The following is a 19,034-nucleotide window of genomic DNA, read 5'->3' as shown; positions in this document are numbered from 1 at the left end:
TTTCAAAGTGCAAGCATCGGTGCATCATGTGTTCTGACCTTGAATGTAACAGTACTGTTCTGACGCTCATCGGAAAATGGCGGATGAACAGAGAGCCAACATCAAATTTTGTTTGAAGTTAGGCAAAACAGCCAGAGAAACATATGAAATGATGGTGTACGGTAGTGATTGTTTGAGTCGCTTGAACATTTTTTGATGGTATGCCGTATTTCGTGATGGCAGGGAGGACACTGAAGATGCTCCACATGCATTAAAGCCGAGAACAAGTCGCATCAAAGAAAATGTGAAAAAAGTGACCAAAATCCTTGCATCAGACAGATGTGTTTCTGCAAGATTCACTGAGGAGCTTTTGGGAATACCATAAAGTACTGTGCATCAAATTTTGACCGAGAATTTGGGAAAAAGGAAGGTCTGTGCGCAGTTTGTACCACACATGCTGTCAGGCGATGAAAAACATGGCAAAGTGGAAACACTGCAAAGACATGTTACAGTTGGCCCAAAGTGACACAAAATTTACAAAACCGATTGTTACTGGTCCCCCTCATTGGTGTCTCCACCTTATCGTGGTGAGGGGGTTTGAGTATGCCAAGGACCCTGAGAGCTATACCAGCGGTAGCGTAGCTACCGGCAGGGCCTCCCTTGCTGGACAGGTCAAAGGGTAGGCATCAGACGAAGAGAGACATCAAAAACTGATGCCGGAAGCAGCGTCATCAGTAGCGACTTGAAGCACAGAGCAAATGATGCTCGAGATGGTTCAAGTTCGTATAGCAGCAGGCGTGACCAGAGTGGTTTGAACGGCTGCTGTACTGCGATGTGGAAAGCAAATGGAAAAACTACCACATTATCACTTTTCCTGGATAGTCTCTTTCCAAAAACAGAGATACCATATATGCGAGATGTTTCCTCTGGAGGCAAAACAATCCGGAGGTAAACTACTCCCCCAATCGGATCTCCGGGGGGGAGTGTTTCTAGAGGAAATGTCATGCAGGCGTTACAACAAGAAAAAGTGCGAAGATCAGAAGAAACAGCATGGATACAAGATTGGAACATGGAATGTCAGGACCTTGAATCAAGCAGGAAAATTGGAGAATTTGAAAACGGAAATGCAGAAGAATGAAGTGTCTGTTCTAGGTGTCAGCGAAGTGCGGTGGAAAGGACAAGGTGAAATAAGAAGCGGTGATTATACAGTGTATTATTCCGGAGGTGAACGGGCTGAAAGAGGTGTGGCAATAGTGGTGCATAAAAGTGTAGTGAGGAGTGTTGTTAAGAAGATTGCTTGTAATGACAGAATTATTGCTCTGAAGTTAAAGGCAGAACCGGTAGATATACTGATTATACAAGTGTACATGCCAACATCAGAGTATGAAGACGATGAAGTGGAAAAAGTGTATGACACAATTGAAGAAATTCTTCAGGAAGATGGAAGAGGAGACACAAACAGCATCATATTGGGAGACTGGAACAGCATTGTTGGAGATGAACCATATCAGAATATTGTTGGATCACATGGACTAGGAAGACGGAATCACAGAGGTCAAATGCTTATTGACTTTTGTGAACGAAATGGATTGATTGTTACCAACACTTGGTTCAAGAAGCCAAAGAGAAGAATTTACACATGGAAGGCACCTGGGGATTGGAAGAGGCATCAGCTGGACTACATCCTTGTGAAACATCGATTCAGAAACAGTGTGAAGGATGTGAAGACGCTTCCTGGGGCAGACATTGACTCTGACCACAACTTGCTGGTTGCCAAGTTCCGAACCAGGTTGAAGAAAATTATAGGATTTCGAAAGCGCAGACCCAGATGGGATTTGGAGAAGTTATATGCTCAAAGACAAAGCGTGCAAGAGACTCTAGAAGAGAAACTCGGTGCAATTGAAGGTGAAAGCGGAAATGCTGAAGCGCAGTGGAACGATATAAAAGAATGCATGTTAGATACTATCAGTGATTTGGTAGGTAAAGTTGAGAAGATAGCAAGAAAACCATGGGTTACACAGGAGATGATGAGTAAAATGGAGGAGCGAAGGAAATGGAAGAATGTCAACAATGAAGAAGGCAGGAGGAAATACAGGAGACTGAGGAATGAATTGAAAAGAGCCACGGACAGGGCCAAAAAGGAATATCTTGAGAAGATATGTAATGAGATTATGGAATTTCAAAGAACAGGCCGTTATGATTTGATGTACATGAAGACAAAAGAACTAGGATGGAAAGAGAATCATGGGATTCAAAATGTTGGCATCGAAGACTCCCAGGGGAATAGAATAGTAGATCAGAGGCAAGTGCTGAAAATTTGGGAAAATTATATTTCAGAACTATATGATCGACCTAATCGGCCAGAAACCTTAGAAGTTGAACCGGAAGAAGAAGTAGATACAGACGAGAAAGGACCATATATTTTACAAAGTGAGGTGGAAAAAGCTATCAAGGAAATGAGGAAGGGAAAGGCTACAGGAGATGATGATGTACCTGGAGATGTGCTCAAGTTACTGGGAGAAGGTGGTTTGAAAACACTGACAAAACTAATGAACACCATATATGAAAGTGGAGAGTGGCCCAAGGACTTTACAGAAGTTACAATGATTGCCTTAAAGAAAAAGACAAAAGCTACAAAATGCAGCGACCATCGCACAATAAGTCTTATTGCACATACAGCAAAGATAATAGCAAAGATACTTAAAAGAAGAATTGAAAGGAAAATAGAGGATGTACTTGGAGAAGATCAGTTTGGATTTAGAAGAGGAAAAGGAACCAGGGATGCAATTGGGATGATGAGAATTATAGCGGAACGAACTTTGGAGATAGATGAAGAACTGTGTGTTTGCTTCATAGACTGGCAGAAGGCATTTGACCGGGTAAACTGGACCAAATTAATGCAGATCCTGAAAGAAACAGGTATCGATTGGCATGAAAGAAGATTGATTAGCAAATTGTACATGGATCAGAAAGTTAGAGTACGACTGGACAGGGGGGAGACAGGAAGTGTGCAGATTGGAAGAGGAGTTCGACAAGGATGCTGTTTATCACCAATTCTGTTCAACTTGTACAGCGAATGCCTTACCAAGGAAGCTCTGGATGGGCTCGGTGACTTCAAAGTAGGAGGGCAAATTATTCAAACTGTGAAATATGCAGATGACCTTGTGTTAATGGCTAAGGAAGAAACTGTGCTACAGGGCATGATTGATAGACTAATTGAAATTGGAAGGTGCTATGGCATGGAAATGAATGTGGAGAAAACAAAAGTAATGAAAATTTCGAGACAACCAACCCCAGTCACAATAAAGATAGACCAAAAACAAGTGGAGAATGTGAAATGTTTTAAATATTTGGGTAGCTTGTTAACAGATGATGGAAGGTGTACTTGTGAAATTAAATCCAGGATTGCCATGGCAAAAGCTGCATTTAGCAAGAAGAAGAATCTTTTTACCAGCAAATTGGACTTAAATTTGAGGAAGAAACTAGTGAAATGCTACATTTGGAGCATAGCTCTGTATGGGGCTGAAACATGGACACTTAGGGCAGTAGATCAGAAACATCTGGAAAGTTTCGAAATGTGGTGTTGGAGAAGAATGGAGAAGATCAGTTGGACCGATTATGTGAGAAATGAAGAAGTGTTAATCAGAGTCAGTGAGCAGAGGAATATCCTACATGAAATAAGAAAACGGAAGGCTAATTGGATTGGTCATGTTTTACGCAGACACTGCCTTCTAAAAGAAGCTATCGAAGGAAAGATAGATGGGCGGATAGAAGTGACAAGAAGACGAGGAAGAAGACGTAAGAAGATGCTGGATGACCTTGGGGACAGAACAGGATACTGTCATTTGAAGGAGAAAGCTCTAGATCGCATTAAGTGGAGGAACTGTTTTGAAAGAGACTGTGGACCTGTTGTCTTGACAGATTACTGATGATGATGTTACTGGTGACAAAACATGGTGTTTCCAATATGAGCCTCTCACAAAGCAGCAGAGTGCAGCGTGGTTGAGCCCAAAGAAGCCGAAATCAAAGAAAGTGTGCATGCAGAAGACTTGAGTAAAGACGCTGCTAACGATTTTCTTCGATTCTAAAGGAATTTCTGCCAGAAGGTCAAACAGTGAATTCTGATTATTATCTCGGAGTCCTCGATCGTTTTTGGGTGAGAATTCTTCAAAATCAACCTGAATATCGAGAGCAAGGTTCCTGGTCACTCCTCCACGACAATGCCAAACACCACAAATCGAAGATCGTGTGCGATTTTTTGGCCAGAAAACGGATCACAGTCCTTGATTATCCGCGTATTTGCCAGATTTTGCTCCAGCAGATTTCTGGTTGTTCCCAAAAGTTAAGTTGGCGATGAAAGGAGACTGTCACGACACCATCCAGGACATCCAAAGGGAATCTACCACAGTTCTAAATGTGATTCCACAAAAGGAGTACAGTGACTGTTTTCATAAACTTTTCAATCAATTCCAGCTATGTATTGATTCGGAAGGAGACGATTTTCAATAAAAAGACTTAAATTTTGAAAATAATTCACGTCTTTTATTTTTAATGAACACAGTCCTAACAGAACCTGGACACACTGTGTATGCCCATGCATAATGATGTGCAACTGCAGCAGGGTCAGAAGAAAACAGCAGCTAATTCATAAATTCATGAAAAATTAAATACTTAGTAAAACTCTGCATAAAACATACTATGCTTCTAATACTCTTTGTCTTTACAAAAATAAGATAGGTTTTACATACTGCAAGAAAGATCTGTAGCACATTTCAACCTTACCTCCATTTGAGCTTTGAATTGCATTTCCTGTTGCTGGGCCATTTCCAAATTTTGTTGCAGCTGCTGAATCTTCATGTGACTGATAATCTACACATGAAAGAGAATGATAACATCAGTATCATTCATTTTCTTTTTTTGTTTATTTCTCCCCCCCCAATTTTTTTTTTTTTTTGTTTTGTTCTAAACCTTTCATTTTTTCTCTGTTTATGAAAAATTTTATGTGCCAAGTATGCCTTCACAAAACCAGTCAAATATTATTAATACTAGTACTATACTAACAAACATCCATTATTAACAATTCTCAAATCTGGAAATAAAATATATAAAACATTTAATAAAATGAATATACAGAGGGTCCCAAAAAGACTTCATGGTTGTCAAGTTAAACTATAAACTGACACAATTTTTAACTTCACAAACAAATACAGCGTTAACAGTTCGCACATCATATAGACATACCTGATGATACTATGTTGACTGAAATATGTCGTACCAATGTAATGTTTAAGAAATGTACAGTGACATTATAAACAATTAAATAAAATGACAATATCCTAGTGTATCACTAAAAAGAGCTCCATACAGATAAATGGACAAACATAATATTAAGTTTACTGTTATTATTTTGATTTGATGCAGAACTGTGTATAATTTAAATTTTAAATTCACAAAGAAATGTGTAAATAACATTAATCTGTTATAGGTCTGAAACAGTGACCAATGAATAAAATATTGTCCACTAACTGAAATAATCAACTTTTTGGCTTACTTCAAGTTGTGACTTGTACTGAAGTTCCTGCTGCTGAGCTGCTTCAAGAGTCTGTCTCAAGTGCTGGATCTTGGCCAGGTTCTGTTGGCGTGCGGCCTCAATGTTATCAAAAGGTGGGCGCTGAGGGGCCCCTGGCATCATTCCTTGAGCACCTCTTATGGGTCCTCCTGCACCAGGCTGCTGCTGATTGCCACCAGGACCTCCTAAGTGTCTCTCTGCATTCTGAAAGTGTTAATCAAACAATTTACATTACCAAACAGAAGGGAACAATTTACTGGTAATGTATTTCTAAAGCTTCTTGCAAGTTATGTCAATATACTGAGTAGACAGTCTCGCAGATGAAAATCCCTGTGTTCAATGGGACTCGCAAGCATGTAGCCAATCCAAAATTCGAAATTTCCCAACCATAATTCTGTACACATGTCTAAAGAAGTTTTGGAAGTCTGAAAAGAACACCACCACTAGGGTACCTCTAGTGAATCAAACGAACAACAGATACCAAATTCCTAAGTACAAATACTGACAAAACTGTTAGCCTACAAAAGTGCTGCACTTACTTGCAACCCAGACAACTGTGCAGGAGAAGCCTGACTATTGGCCCCTCCTGCACCACCTGCCCCTTGTTGTCCCAAAGAAACAACCTGCTGCTGCATTTGCTGGGCTGCTGATGTCACTACATTCTGTGTGATCTGCCCACCTCCCATGGTCATTGGGTTAGTCTGGGACATCATGATTCCCCCTTGTGGGCCTTGCTGAGGGTTAGTTTGCTGTTGACCTGGTTGGGGCCCACCTCCTTGAGCCCCCATAGATCCAGACAGTTGTTGCTGTTGTTGCTGTTGTTGTTGTTGTTGTTGTTGTTGTTGTTGCTGCTGCTGCTGCTGCTGCTGCTGTTGTTGCTGCTGTTGCTGAGGATTCATGCTTAACCCAGCTGATGGTGCTGGTAGGGCTCCAGCACTGGCCTAAACAAATATATTTGTTGATGGAATCTGGAGTTTAAAAAGTGATTAAGATATAGACTCAGATCTTTTTATGACATTACGTACTTCTGTAGTTAGCTACAAACATTTTGGAAGAACATTATTTCGTCTAGCTTGTAGATAGAAACAGCACGTTCCTCTGAAATATTAGTAACAATGTACGAAACTAGTGTCATACCCCAGAAGACCACTATCTAAATGTACAGGATGTCGGAGGAGGAAAGGTCAATACTGTGGGAGGTCACAGTATCAGTTACTCTACGAAAAAAAGTGTATGTGTACATGTCCCATTCACAATCGTTTCCGAGATGGAGCTATTTCACTGTACAGTACACTGTACACTATACACTGTACTGATGAGCAACGCATCATGTCCTCACACAAGTTGCAAAGTGCATTGATGTTGATGGTGGAATTTCCAAAAATGTATTTTACTGGGTAAGCTGTACAAACTTTGTCACTTGAACAATAAATACCGTTAGTCAGTATAGCAACTGGGTATGGTCTGGACGACCAAAGGGACAGAGTTCAAGTTCAGGTATGGTAAAAAAATTTTTCCATGTCATCCAGACCAGCTCTGGGGTCCACCCAACCTCTTACCCAATGGGTACTGGGGGGCCTTTTCCCGGGGATAAAGTGACCAGGGTGTGAAGCTGACCACTCATCTCCAGCTTGTGCCAAAGTCAAGAAAATGTGGATCTATATATCCACTCTCCCATACGCCTTCATGCTGTAGTGCTTAATTAGTTAAGCAGGGAAAACATTACCTTACCTTTTTATTAGAAACAGTATGTAGTAACTCTTTCTTATCTACAATTTGAAACTTTGCTTAGAATGATTGATACTATGACCTTCCTGAATACTGACCTTTCCTCCTGGGACACCTGTATATGTCAGATATCTAAATGCCTGGTCACTCCTTTGGAATGCATCATGAAACAATATAACACATTCATATTTGTTTATATCGTAAATATGCAATCACACATATTACATGAGTATGAAAAACATGTGTATCTAATACCACAGTACACAAAGAGCTATTATTTCATACCCAAATGCCATGTGAGAAGAAAACCACAAATAAGGGCATGTGGTTCGAAGGTGAACTTGAACTCAGAGATGTAGGTCTGAAATTCTGCTAAGTTAACCTGCTCAATATGGATCCCTCTTAAGAATTTTTCCAATGGACCAAGCAGTACAAACGTCTATATATTTCTTCTCTGTGTTTATATATAATACTCATAATATAATACAAGAATATATGGTACAAAGTCAGACACTTCCATGCAACTTCAAGAGATTCAACTTATGTGTTCACACAAAAGTTTAGCATGTGAAGTCAATACTACTACAAACTTCTGCTGTATATAAAAAAAAAGACATGAACGATGAAAAAGTCACTACTAGTTCTACCTAACTGATACCACCACCAAGAGCTTGGAAGGTGTTACTTTATACAAATGTCTGCTCTTCTCTTATTCATTTCTGTATGTAACACGATCCAACAAAAATTTATTAAATGAGTAATACATTTGATACAAGCCTTTGAATTACCCTTCTTAAGTAGGATCTCTCTTTACACAAGAAACTTTTTATATAAGAGTCACATACATTATTAATGGCGATGCTTTAGAACCTAATAATTTTAATTTCTTATCCAGAAAATCATTTTAAGGGGAATCTTCTTATATGGGAAGCACTCAATATTTATTTTAATATTCAACATAGTGTGTAAGTCTTCTTGAAAATCAGAGAAACATCAAACTCTGGTGACAAGAACGGAAAGTTTGTCCCTCAGCAAGATTCATGTTACTAACCTGGCCACCCTGTTGTCTGATAAGGGCCTGTGTAGTCTTCTGATGCTGGATCACCTTACGAAGTCTATCAACAAATGCTGCTTGATCATTGGGAATGAATCCAAGATATGCACGTTTCTCTGCTGTGTACAAAAGAATCAAGACCTTGATGTCACACGTTTGCGGTGAGGAAATACTTGTAAAGTGGACACAGCCAGCCTGTAACCAAAATTTTACAACTATAATGGACAAAATGGATACATCACAACAAGAGCAGAAAAGTATAATTCAACAAGTAAACATATTTGCCAAATGTATTCTCTGTAATTTTACTGTTCATTGTACTTTATATCCATTTATTTGTTGCTGTAAAAGTAATTACACTGGAGAGTGTCAGAAAATAGTGTATGGTGAACACTTGATTATCTGAGGTAACTGAGGAGAGAGGAAGTGCATATAAATAAAAACAGATAATCCAAAAATCTGAAAATATTCCTATCCTTGGTGAATTCAATGCTGAAAATCACTCATACTTATTGGCTGTGCCATTCACTAAATAATGAGACATATGGTGGATGGATTGATGAATTGATGGATATTATCTCCTAATTATGGATTCAACATGTACTTCATGCAAATAATGCAGAAACAGTTAACTGAAAATATGATTTTGTTAACATATGAAGAAGACCATAAGCATCAGAAAGTTCAGCAATGTTTATATTTGTGTCCTTAAAAGCTTAGCCAATTGAGACAAATGAGAAGGAATGCATTTCCACAGTGAGACCGTCCGTAGAGCGAATTCTAAATATTCCCTTTCACTTTCATTGATAATCATTAAAAAAGACTTGGCAGTTACAAAAGCACGTGAACTTACAGCACTGGTTCTAGTAGCACAACACTACCATATCATAGGAGATTTTATTCATGTAAAAACAATAAGTGATCCCCATACCGTTTAATGATACTTTTCATAGCAGCTGTGATTTCTGCCTTCAATTTCTGAACATCCTAGGTGACAATATTAACTGATAATAAACTCCCAACTTTTCAGTCTTCTAGAACATTAAATTCCTTAATTTCAGTCCAATTACTGCTTCATTTTTCATGACTCTGTAATATATAGCATAATGTGACAGGGACTTACAAATCCTGAACTCATAACTTTGGTGAGGGACTCGAGTGCTTCACAGTTTTGCGGATGAAAGAGAACAGACTTAGAGTTCTTTAGATATGCACCCCCGATGTTCCCAATCAGCTGCTTTGGCATCAGCTGCATTATAAGTTTCTGAGGCCATGAGTCAGCTTTCCTGCAAATATGCAATAAACATTAATTAGTATTAATTGCGTTATGAAACAGTGTGAGATAAAGGTAAACCTATCCCTGTAACAGGCCGTGAAAGCCCCATAGGGCTGTGAGATGTCAAAACAATTATCACTTTTAATTCTATCTTTTTTTAGTGCAGGAAAGAAGAAAATTTCCAAACTGTAAAGACAACAAAAACTGCTGTACCTACCCTTAACTTTACCAACACCTTGGTACACATAAAATGTAATACTTACAGGTCTGTTTCACCTTCTCTGGGGTTAGATGACACTTGACAAGGAACATGTCGTGTAAGTTTCTGAGTGTCATTGGGACTCTTGGCTTTCTCAATCCATTCCACAACTCCCTGCCATAATGGCTGACGCTGTTGGTTTCCGACCACAGGTGGCTGCCCCGGCTGCTGCAATGAATGTATAATGTTGTGAAATCAAGTTTTAAAAATGAATTATGCTTACATACCAATTCAGTTCAGCTAACCACCCACATCAGCACCAATAATTATAACTATTCATTGTCATAAATTTGAAACATTCTCCATTACAGGATGCCAGAACTTTCCTCATGATTCCCACTCACTCTTTCTTTGTGACTGCATGAGGATGTTTAAAACATCATGAAGACAAAACATCTCAACACTGATATGTGCTAAAATTCCAACAATGGTGTCAATTCTGTCAGAGTTTTTGAGAAATATTAATTCTCAAATGAAAAAAGGAGACCTGCTTCCCACAGTTTTGAGTAATGATCGGAACACTTAAGAATATTTAACAAGAATGATAATGTTACCATTACATTCATTAGATATCAAATGGACACTATATGGTGTGCAGTCTGTAACATTTTTTGAGTACTTATGATCATGATGACTTGGAAAAACTGTTTTGAACTTAATTGGCTGCAGATGTTACATGGTATAAGGAGATTCATATGAAAAAAGAGGTTTAATTCTATTTGTAACAGAAAACAGCTTGGATTAGTTTGATTTGTTTCATCCTGGTCCTTCACACTAACAATATTATAAAAGGTTAATTAATTCCATCCAGTGTGACTGATGAAGTTCTTTTTTCTCCTTTTTCATATTTTATCCTTAACATGTTTTGGTCTTATATGCCATCTTCAGAAGAATATCAATACAATTAGAAACCATTATTACAATATGTTATACGTGCAAAATATTAATACTCACAAAACATATTGTAATAGTGGTTTCTAATTGCACTGATATCCTTCTGAAAATGGTCTATAAGACCAAAACATGTTAAGGATAAAATATGAAAAAGGAGAAAAAAAACTTCATCAGTCACACTGGACAGAATTAACCCTTTATAACAGCTTGGATTGTTCAAACCTTCAAAGTTTTTTACATTACTGAACTGATTTTCATCACTCAAATGTCCTGTGGCTTTTTCATATGTAATCAGTTAGTGACAACACAAAAACAGTACCTAAACTGTCTTCAGAACATCCTTACATATAAAAAAAAAAAGTAACATTACATTAAACTATCACAAATGTGCATTACTAATCACTCATAAATTAAAATTTAAAGGCTACATTTCACTGAGACACGCTGATTTTTATTAAGAACCATCTATGTAAGATTTCCGTTTTCACAGTAGTTCATACTGTGCTCTTCAAGGGTATGATAGAACATAGGCTAAACAGTGTCATAACCCATAAGACCATAACAAGAACCATCTGCTTTACACTCTTCCTCAAAGAGTGGACAATTAGGGAGCTGGTCAAGAAATTTTCCATTTTGATGTGCCTCGAAGTCCAACAATTAATCATATCTTGAGCCAGGTGGCTCCAGTTCATTCTTTTACAGTCTGTTTTTCTAAGATTCACTGTAATGTTGACAACTCATGTACCATTATCTCCTGCAAGTAGTCTGGTCTCTGAAATTCAGAAAATGGCACTGCATGTCCCTACCGCTGTCTTACCTGTTGTGGTACTGATGGCTGTCCCCCTGGAGGTGTGCCTTGCTGTGGAGTTGCAACAGTCTGCTGCGGGCCGATATTCTGGGGTTGCTGGCCTGAAGGAGCACCAGATTGGTTTGGCTGTGGTGGCGGTTGGGCCTGCTGCCCCGGACCCTGCTGCTGTCCGGGTCCAGGGCCAACCATAGATGGTAAATTCATAGAACCGCCTTGTCCAGCCTGCTGAGGTACTCTTGACATATTGTGCATTTGCTGCTGCTGACCCATCACTGGCGGAGGGTTGTCTGTAACAAGAAATTGTAATTTCCACATTAAAGACTTGCCAAAAATTGCTTTGTATTCAATACAAGATGTAACATTCTCATGGCAATGCATATTAAGATTACATGAAAGCCTCAGACAGAATAGCGAGCATCCCATTTGAGATTCAAACTGAATTTGGCCAGTTACATTAACAGCTAAAAGAATCATGTTTGGTCAGCGACTAAACCAGATGAGATCAAGGATTAGTCGCTTACATGATCAGAAGGTTGGTGTGTGGTGCACCATATCACAAAATCGGATAATCGGCCCCACATTCTTTGTCGACACTATCAACTTGGAATGTTACTGTGATTCTTCAGACCTTCACTGGACATCTCAATAAGGATGAAATTGCCCACAGCTGCTTCAAACAGGATGGTGCTACTGCACGATGTGTTGGGGGACAGAATAATTTCAAAGGACATTTGACCACCATGGTGGCCTGATCTTACACCCCCTGATTATTATTTGTGGGGAGCAATGAGAGGAGCAATTTACAAAGACAATCCTCACACTCCCCTTGAACCGAAGGTAGCTATCACAAATTTAATTAGTTACTTCCATCTGACTGAAGTGTCTCAAGCCTTTGCAAACAAGATAAGACATGTAGATGCGCATCTACAGGCACACAGGACCATTTCCACCATCTGTTGTAACTTAGGCATGATAATATATTTACGAACATTAATACTAGGAATGAGGTGGTTATATCATTTGTAGTGTAGGTTTGCAGTGACTTGCTGCTCACCTGTATTAAACATAAATAATGAAAGCCATGTCATAGGAAAGGAGCAGTCAACAGATCAGGTGAACTGGTCTGCAATTGATTATCAACTATGGCAAAGTTTGACTACAGAGAGCTTAATAAATGTTCTAAAGCCTTTCAAAGGGATATTATAATCAAACTTGCACACTGTTGTGTACAGGTCATCAGTATCATTTTAAATATATTAAACGGAAATTTCTATAGACTGAAATCTACAACCACGTAGCTTTCCTTTCAAGTGGTGAAAGAGAAAGAAATCGCACGGTGCGAGATCAGGGAGTATGGAGAGTGTGGCAAAATGGTGACCTGTTGCCTTGCCAGTTCCTCTTGGACAAGAACAGAGCCATGTACAGGGGCACTGTCGTGTAGCAACAGCCAATTGTTCATATGCCAAATGTTTTGCTAAGGGATTTTCCTAGTTTTTGGCAGAACTTGATGTTTGACCATTGTTCAAACTGCCACATTTTCGATTGCCACCACTTGCATTTAACTGCAGTTCACAATAGAGGCCGTAGTTCTGCTTACACTGTTTGCACACAACTGCCTCTTGCTGTGACAAGAGATGAACTGACAGGGCATCAGATTGTGCCTCAACCTATCTGCTGTAGTGCACTGCAACAACGCTTTGCCACCAGTCCACAAACTTACTGACTGCAGTAGTATCTCAACATGTTTACATTTAAGTTGTGTTTCCCTACTACTACTGTCATGTCACCCCACTTCATTTTCACTTTCTTTCCAACTTCCTTGAGCACTTCTTTTCGATTTCGTCTGACTTTACCACAGAACTTTATGGCATTATAAAGTATTATCTATTTCTTCTTTATTATCAGTAGATGAAGACAAGTACAGACAGTTAGTAAAATGAGAATTGGTGGGGGAAACTGAAGTACTTAAAGAAAACATTCCCCAGTGCCACTTTGTCCACCACAAATCCCACATCTGATACAGAACTGAACCTGGGCCTTTCTGAAACACAGGACATGCCTTTTCTACTGAACAATATTACATTAAATCTGAGTGCATCTTATAGTCCAAAGGTAGTTGGAGATAATAGGAATGACCAAAAATACTCCAAAATAGGGATTTACTTGGCATGTTACCCCATGCCCCATTGGTACCTTTTTTTTTTTTCTTTTTTGGATGATTTAAGTTTCAAGAAACCAAAATGTGTCTCCGCACAATGCACAGCTGCCATGAGTGCAATAGGATTTTATGAGTACTATACTGATGGTAGAATTATTTTGTACTATCAACACCACTGTTTGAAATTAGAAGATATTTTCATACACTACAGGGTTTAAATTACAGTAGGACACACAGAAACACAGCAGATGGAAGACACAAACTGAAAAAATAATACACATTGGGAAATCAAGAAAGCAGATTAGCGAAAACAGACAAGAGCAAACACTGCTTTTGTGCCTTTATACAAGAGGTGTCCCCCTCCTTGGTGTCTCCACCTTATCGTGGTGAGGGGGTTTGAGTATGCCAAGGACCCTGAGAGCTATACCAGCGGTAGCGTAGCTACGGGCAGGGCCTCCCTTGCTGGACAGATCAAAGGGTAGGCATCAGACGAAGAGAGACACCGAAAACTGATGTCGGAAGCAGCGTCATCAGCAGCGACTTGAAGCACAGAGCAAATGATGCTCGAGATGGTTCAAGTTCGTATAGCAACAGGCGTGACCAGAGTGGTTTGAACAGCTGTTGTACTGCGATGTGGAAAGCAAATGGAAAAACTACCACATTATCACTTTTCCTGGATAGTCTCGTTCCAAAAACAGAAGATCGCATTAAGTGGAGAAACTGTTTTGGAAGAGACTGTGGACCTGTCGTCTGACAGATTACTGATGATGATGATGACAAGAGGTGAAAAACTGTGATCACAGCAGTAAATTATGTCTTACACTCCAGCACACATTACAATCCAGAAAATAATGTAACGTCCATTTTAAAGTGGTACCATTAATCTTATAGAAAAGGCATCTGGTAGTTTCAATCCATAGATCAGAACTTAATTAAGAGTGATCAGCTGCGTACATTGTCACAGGGTAGCAAGGTTATACTGCAAAGCAGTACCTCAAACCACACCTCAAATATCCGTTCAGTTAGCATCATCTCAAAAAGAAAATAAAACCTCAAACAGTTTCTTAACCTCATGAAGAAGTTTCACAGATAAAAAAATTAATACTTCAACTGACCACATGATTCATATAAGTTTGGTGATAACAGGATGGTGAAAAGTGTCTGGAAGGGTTACAAAAGGTATGAATTTCCTCAGTTATGAAAACTGCAGTCTTCTGGGCTAAGATATTGTGTAGTCTGATATGTGGTTACTTATATTACAGAGCAGCACACTGCTTCCATCTTCAGGATAGAAGACTGAAGAAAATATTCTTCCAAAATGTTGAGTTCTTTGTGGGTTATTTTATGATGCTGTCAGTAACGAGACTATACTGTATAGTGCTGAATGGCAGGATGACTGACAATGAACTGGAACAAATTTGGAACAATGAAGTCATATCTTAATTGAGGCACTAACTTGGCATTTGTCTGAAATGACTGAGGAAAACAAAAAAAAAAATTCCCTCAGTCAGGACAGCGGTGTCCTGGCCGAGATTTGAGCTAGCCACCTCCTGAACACAAATCTTCAGCATTATCTCTACACAAACCTGTTCTGTCCAAAGTTCGGGTAGACTAGAGAATGTTGTAACCCAGAAGACCACAATACAGACCAAGATGCATTATTCTTCATATGGAGTTTCAGAAAACTGAGCAACTGATGTCTATAATAGTGATATTTGCCAGTCACAATAGCCGACCAGTCTAAAGCATGAACTTTCTTTGCTCACTCGGACATTGGGATCATGTGTTCGAATCCCACTCAGGGCATGGATGTTTGGTGTATCTGTTTATTCTGTGTTTGTATTGTCGTGTGTTTAGGTAAAGGCCTTGTGACGAGCTAATCTCATCCAAGGAGTCCTGCCATCTGTAAAAATGATTGTGAAACTAAAAGAAGAGGCCTGGGCCCATGGGGGCTGTAAAGCGAGCGAAAAAAACAGTGAGATCCAAATTTTAAACCAGAGACACACAACTGTGTGTAGCTCATCACAAGTATCTGAAGAGGAAAAAAACAAGAGCTGTTATAGTATTTTTTAAAGAACATAACAAAGACATAACATGAACTTCATATGATCACAATTTTATCTGTCATTAAGAAATATCAGAAAAACTGGTATGAACATTTTGGGAGGATGTGCAATCCAAAAGGGTTAAGGTACAGGTAACCATAAAGCTGATGATCCTTTTGTTTTTGCCTTACTTGCTACACCTCCCCATAACATAATATTTTTCATTAATTCCCAGAAATAAGAGATCACTATGTATCAGCAAAACATAAGGACTTCACATACACTGTAAACAGTTTTCACAAACAGATAACATTCAGTTACTTGATATCAAACTTTGAAAACTTGCAACACTCACTTTGGTTGAACTGTCCACTCACTGCCAAAGCTGTGGGATTTACAGCAGGACCCATCGATGGTTGCGTCAGCTGAGCAATGAGGGCACTCTGGTTTGGAAACTGGCGTGATTGCTGCTGAGGCTGCATTATGGGTAGAGGCCACCGTGGAGGACGATTTTGCACCAGTATACCTTGGGAAGGGTAAGACTGTGGAGGCTGCTGGGGAAACAAGATCGCATTCCTGGGGTTGGGGTGCATCACACCCTGCGGTGGATGTTGCTGCTGAGGAGACATTACAAGCCCCTGCAATGGAAAACAGAAATGCTAGGCATAAAATGAGTATTAGAGTGCAGTCACATTTTATACAAACTAGAAATAGTGCAACATAAAAAATATAAGTAATGTATTGCTTTATGCCCAAAGTTTTAAATAATGTGAATCTCAAAAAATGCAGCAAGTGTCACATGTTATTCTTATGCGAAAACTCATCCTGAATTATGCGAGGTCTTCAGGAATGCATCCTTGCACAAAATGCAACCACACCATATTATATAACAATTTAATTACTGGTAATTCCATGGAACAGTGTCCTTACCTTTCTGGACCTGTTGAGCAACTACTGGCTTTTCAAGGACCCTGCTGTATGTAGTTAATGCTAGCCACAAAAACCAGACAGCTTCAAGTTTGATGTGGAACATACCTGAGTCTGAGCAGGTCTAAATACAGCAGGCTGAACACCCTGGGAATTCATCATTGGTGTCTGCTGTTGTGGCATGCCTGCAGCTCCTCCAGGGCAAGGTGGCATGGTACCCATGGGACTTCCATTGTTCTGATTGGGACTAGATGATGGCATTGAAGAAATGTTTGCTGTGGGATGTCCAATGGGTCCTGGTGTGGGGCTGATAGGTCGCTCCTTCAAGCTGTAATACAAACAGAAGTTCAACTGTGAAAATTATTATTATTTCAGCAAGAACATTCATGTAAAACAAGCATGAAAATGGCAAAAATAAATGTAAGGAAAATATAAGATTTGAAGCTTCCAAGGAAAATACACACAGGTGATCAGCCATGTTTTGGTTGGCTAAAAACAAACATTTCTGAGACGTGCTGTTTCCTTTATCAGGGCTGATACGGAGAATGAATGACTCATTAAAGAGACATAACACTGATTGGAAATATATGTGACTTACATCTATCCTGGGCTGCACCATAGCTCAAGCGGTTAGTCACTGGCTTCCCACCGTGGTGGCCCGAGTCCAATCCCGGGTCTGGTTAAGTGGGCTTTGTGGTGAACAAAGTGGCGCTGTGGCAGGTTTTCTCCGAGTACTTCGGTTTCCCTTGCCAATCTTCATTCCACCAATTGCTTCACAATCACCCTCACCTACCATCTGGGGCTGGTACAATAGGCCAGAAGTGGGACTTTGTCCCACCTCAATAGCAATAAAAAGAATAATACATCAATCCTGATGATGGAGACAAAGAAAAGTCTCCAAAACACTGATTTTTAATAGAACCATGCCTTGGCTGAATGCTCATACAGACTATAAAAGGAAAATGCTGTTATCAATTTTTCTTTCATCTTTGCCCTAACCACCCTGAAAGAGCAGATGATTACTACAAGTATGAATTACAGACTACAGTACGTCTATTCTTATATTCATGCTGGGCTCCAAACTGTGCCTGGCTATTAGCATTAAAATGTAAATATGAGAACAGGCTGACATTCAAATGTTTACAGTAAAGGTCCCAACACCACTGACACGATTATTACAATTACCTGTATCCTTTGAGTAGAACTAGGTGACGTGGGTCCTTCGCATAATTCTTTGTCTGTGAAGTTTGGAGATCACCTCCAGCTTTCTCGTATAACTTGAACAAGGCTGGTATCTTCCGTGGTGATAAGATCGATAAGTGGATACCTCTCTGTAAAAATATTTTAAAATTACAGTGTGCACTTCAGTAGAATGTATTTTGAATGCTAAACAAAGATGCAAACTGATTAAGGCACTCAGTTACTACCATGTGTATCCATTATCATCTTACTTCTTGCAGCAGAACAGCTAACTGCTCCACAGAGTGTCCAGCAAACGTAGCGGACTCCATGACAGGCAAGAGGTAAGGAGGTGAGTTACAGACTAATATACAGTGTTTCTGGGGCAATAAATTGGGCTCCCGCCTTTGCTGCAGATCTTCAAAGCACTGCAATGCAGTGGCAAGTCCTTCGGCAATATTTGCATGAGATTCTCCCTTACCACCCACCAACCTAAACAAAGAATGCAAAGTACAATAAGTTAGTACTTCCTTTATTTTATACAATTCATCTCTTTTAATGTAACTGAACATGCAATTCTCTAAATGGTGAAATTTAACACATTATATTATTTTAGAGAGTTAATATCTTAGAAAATTACTGAAGGAGATATCTAACTCCTTCCAACCTCAAGAGCAAAGTTAGCAGATTTTGGCATACAACAATGAATACATATACAGTAATATCTGACTCACTTCAGTTTTGCCAAATGTGGAGTTCAAGTATTCCCTGTTTTGTTTCACCAGCCATGATACCTGGTTGTATGCACCTGCAGTTTCTAATCAGTATATACGATGGGGTACCCAAAAGAAACCGAACTAATTTTTTTGTGGGCAGAGCTTTTGTTGTACCGCGTTTTGCCGCTGTGAGCGCATAGAGCTAACATTCCTGAGTCGATAAGCCGACTACCGTTGCTTCAGAAGGTAAGGACTAGTTTCGGCAGAGTTTATAGTGACAACTGTTTTGTGATCATTTTTGCAATGGCTGATTTTCGTGAACAGCGCGCGGCAGTGAAATTCTGTTTTTGCTCGGGAAAAGTGGAACAGAAACTCTTGAAATGTTAAAAACAGCGTACAAGAACGATGCTATGGGGAAAACTCAAGTGTTTGAGTGGTTTTC

General features: G+C 39.5%; 1 protein-coding gene across 4 annotated transcripts in view; it reads right to left on the bottom strand.

The window, feature by feature from the left end:
• Window positions 1-19,034, bottom strand: part of LOC111874868 (mediator of RNA polymerase II transcription subunit 25) — a 32,978-nt gene that overhangs the window by 6,823 nt on the left and 7,121 nt on the right. For 3 of the 4 annotated variants that reach the window (XR_002844624.2, XM_023870721.2, XM_023870718.2), the window contains exons 5-15: window positions 18,149-18,368; window positions 17,883-18,028; window positions 16,806-17,025; window positions 16,126-16,408; window positions 11,577-11,854; window positions 9,870-10,033; window positions 9,454-9,616; window positions 8,328-8,525; window positions 6,088-6,489; window positions 5,531-5,752; window positions 4,762-4,848 (exon numbers count right to left, since the gene is read on the bottom strand). Coding sequence is in view for 3 of the 4 variants with exons in the window: in XM_023870721.2 (XP_023726489.1) it covers window positions 4,762-4,848; window positions 5,531-5,752; window positions 6,088-6,489; window positions 8,328-8,525; window positions 9,454-9,616; window positions 9,870-10,033; window positions 11,577-11,854; window positions 16,126-16,408; window positions 16,806-17,025; window positions 17,883-18,028; window positions 18,149-18,368 (2,383 nt within the window). In the remaining variant the exon portion in view is untranslated. The remainder of the gene's footprint in view (window positions 1-4,761; window positions 4,849-5,530; window positions 5,753-6,087; window positions 6,490-8,327; window positions 8,526-9,453; window positions 9,617-9,869; window positions 10,034-11,576; window positions 11,855-16,125; window positions 16,409-16,805; window positions 17,026-17,882; window positions 18,029-18,148; window positions 18,369-19,034) is intronic. The other variant, XM_023870720.2, reaches the window with a different exon arrangement.

Source organism: Cryptotermes secundus, unplaced genomic scaffold (genome assembly GCF_002891405.2).
Source record: "Cryptotermes secundus unplaced genomic scaffold, Csec_1.0 scaffold160, whole genome shotgun sequence".
In the NCBI taxonomy this organism is placed as follows: domain Eukaryota; kingdom Metazoa; phylum Arthropoda; class Insecta; order Blattodea; family Kalotermitidae; genus Cryptotermes; species Cryptotermes secundus.
The sequence above is the reverse complement of the archived record's forward strand: the minus strand, read 5'-3'. Positions and strand labels throughout refer to the sequence as shown.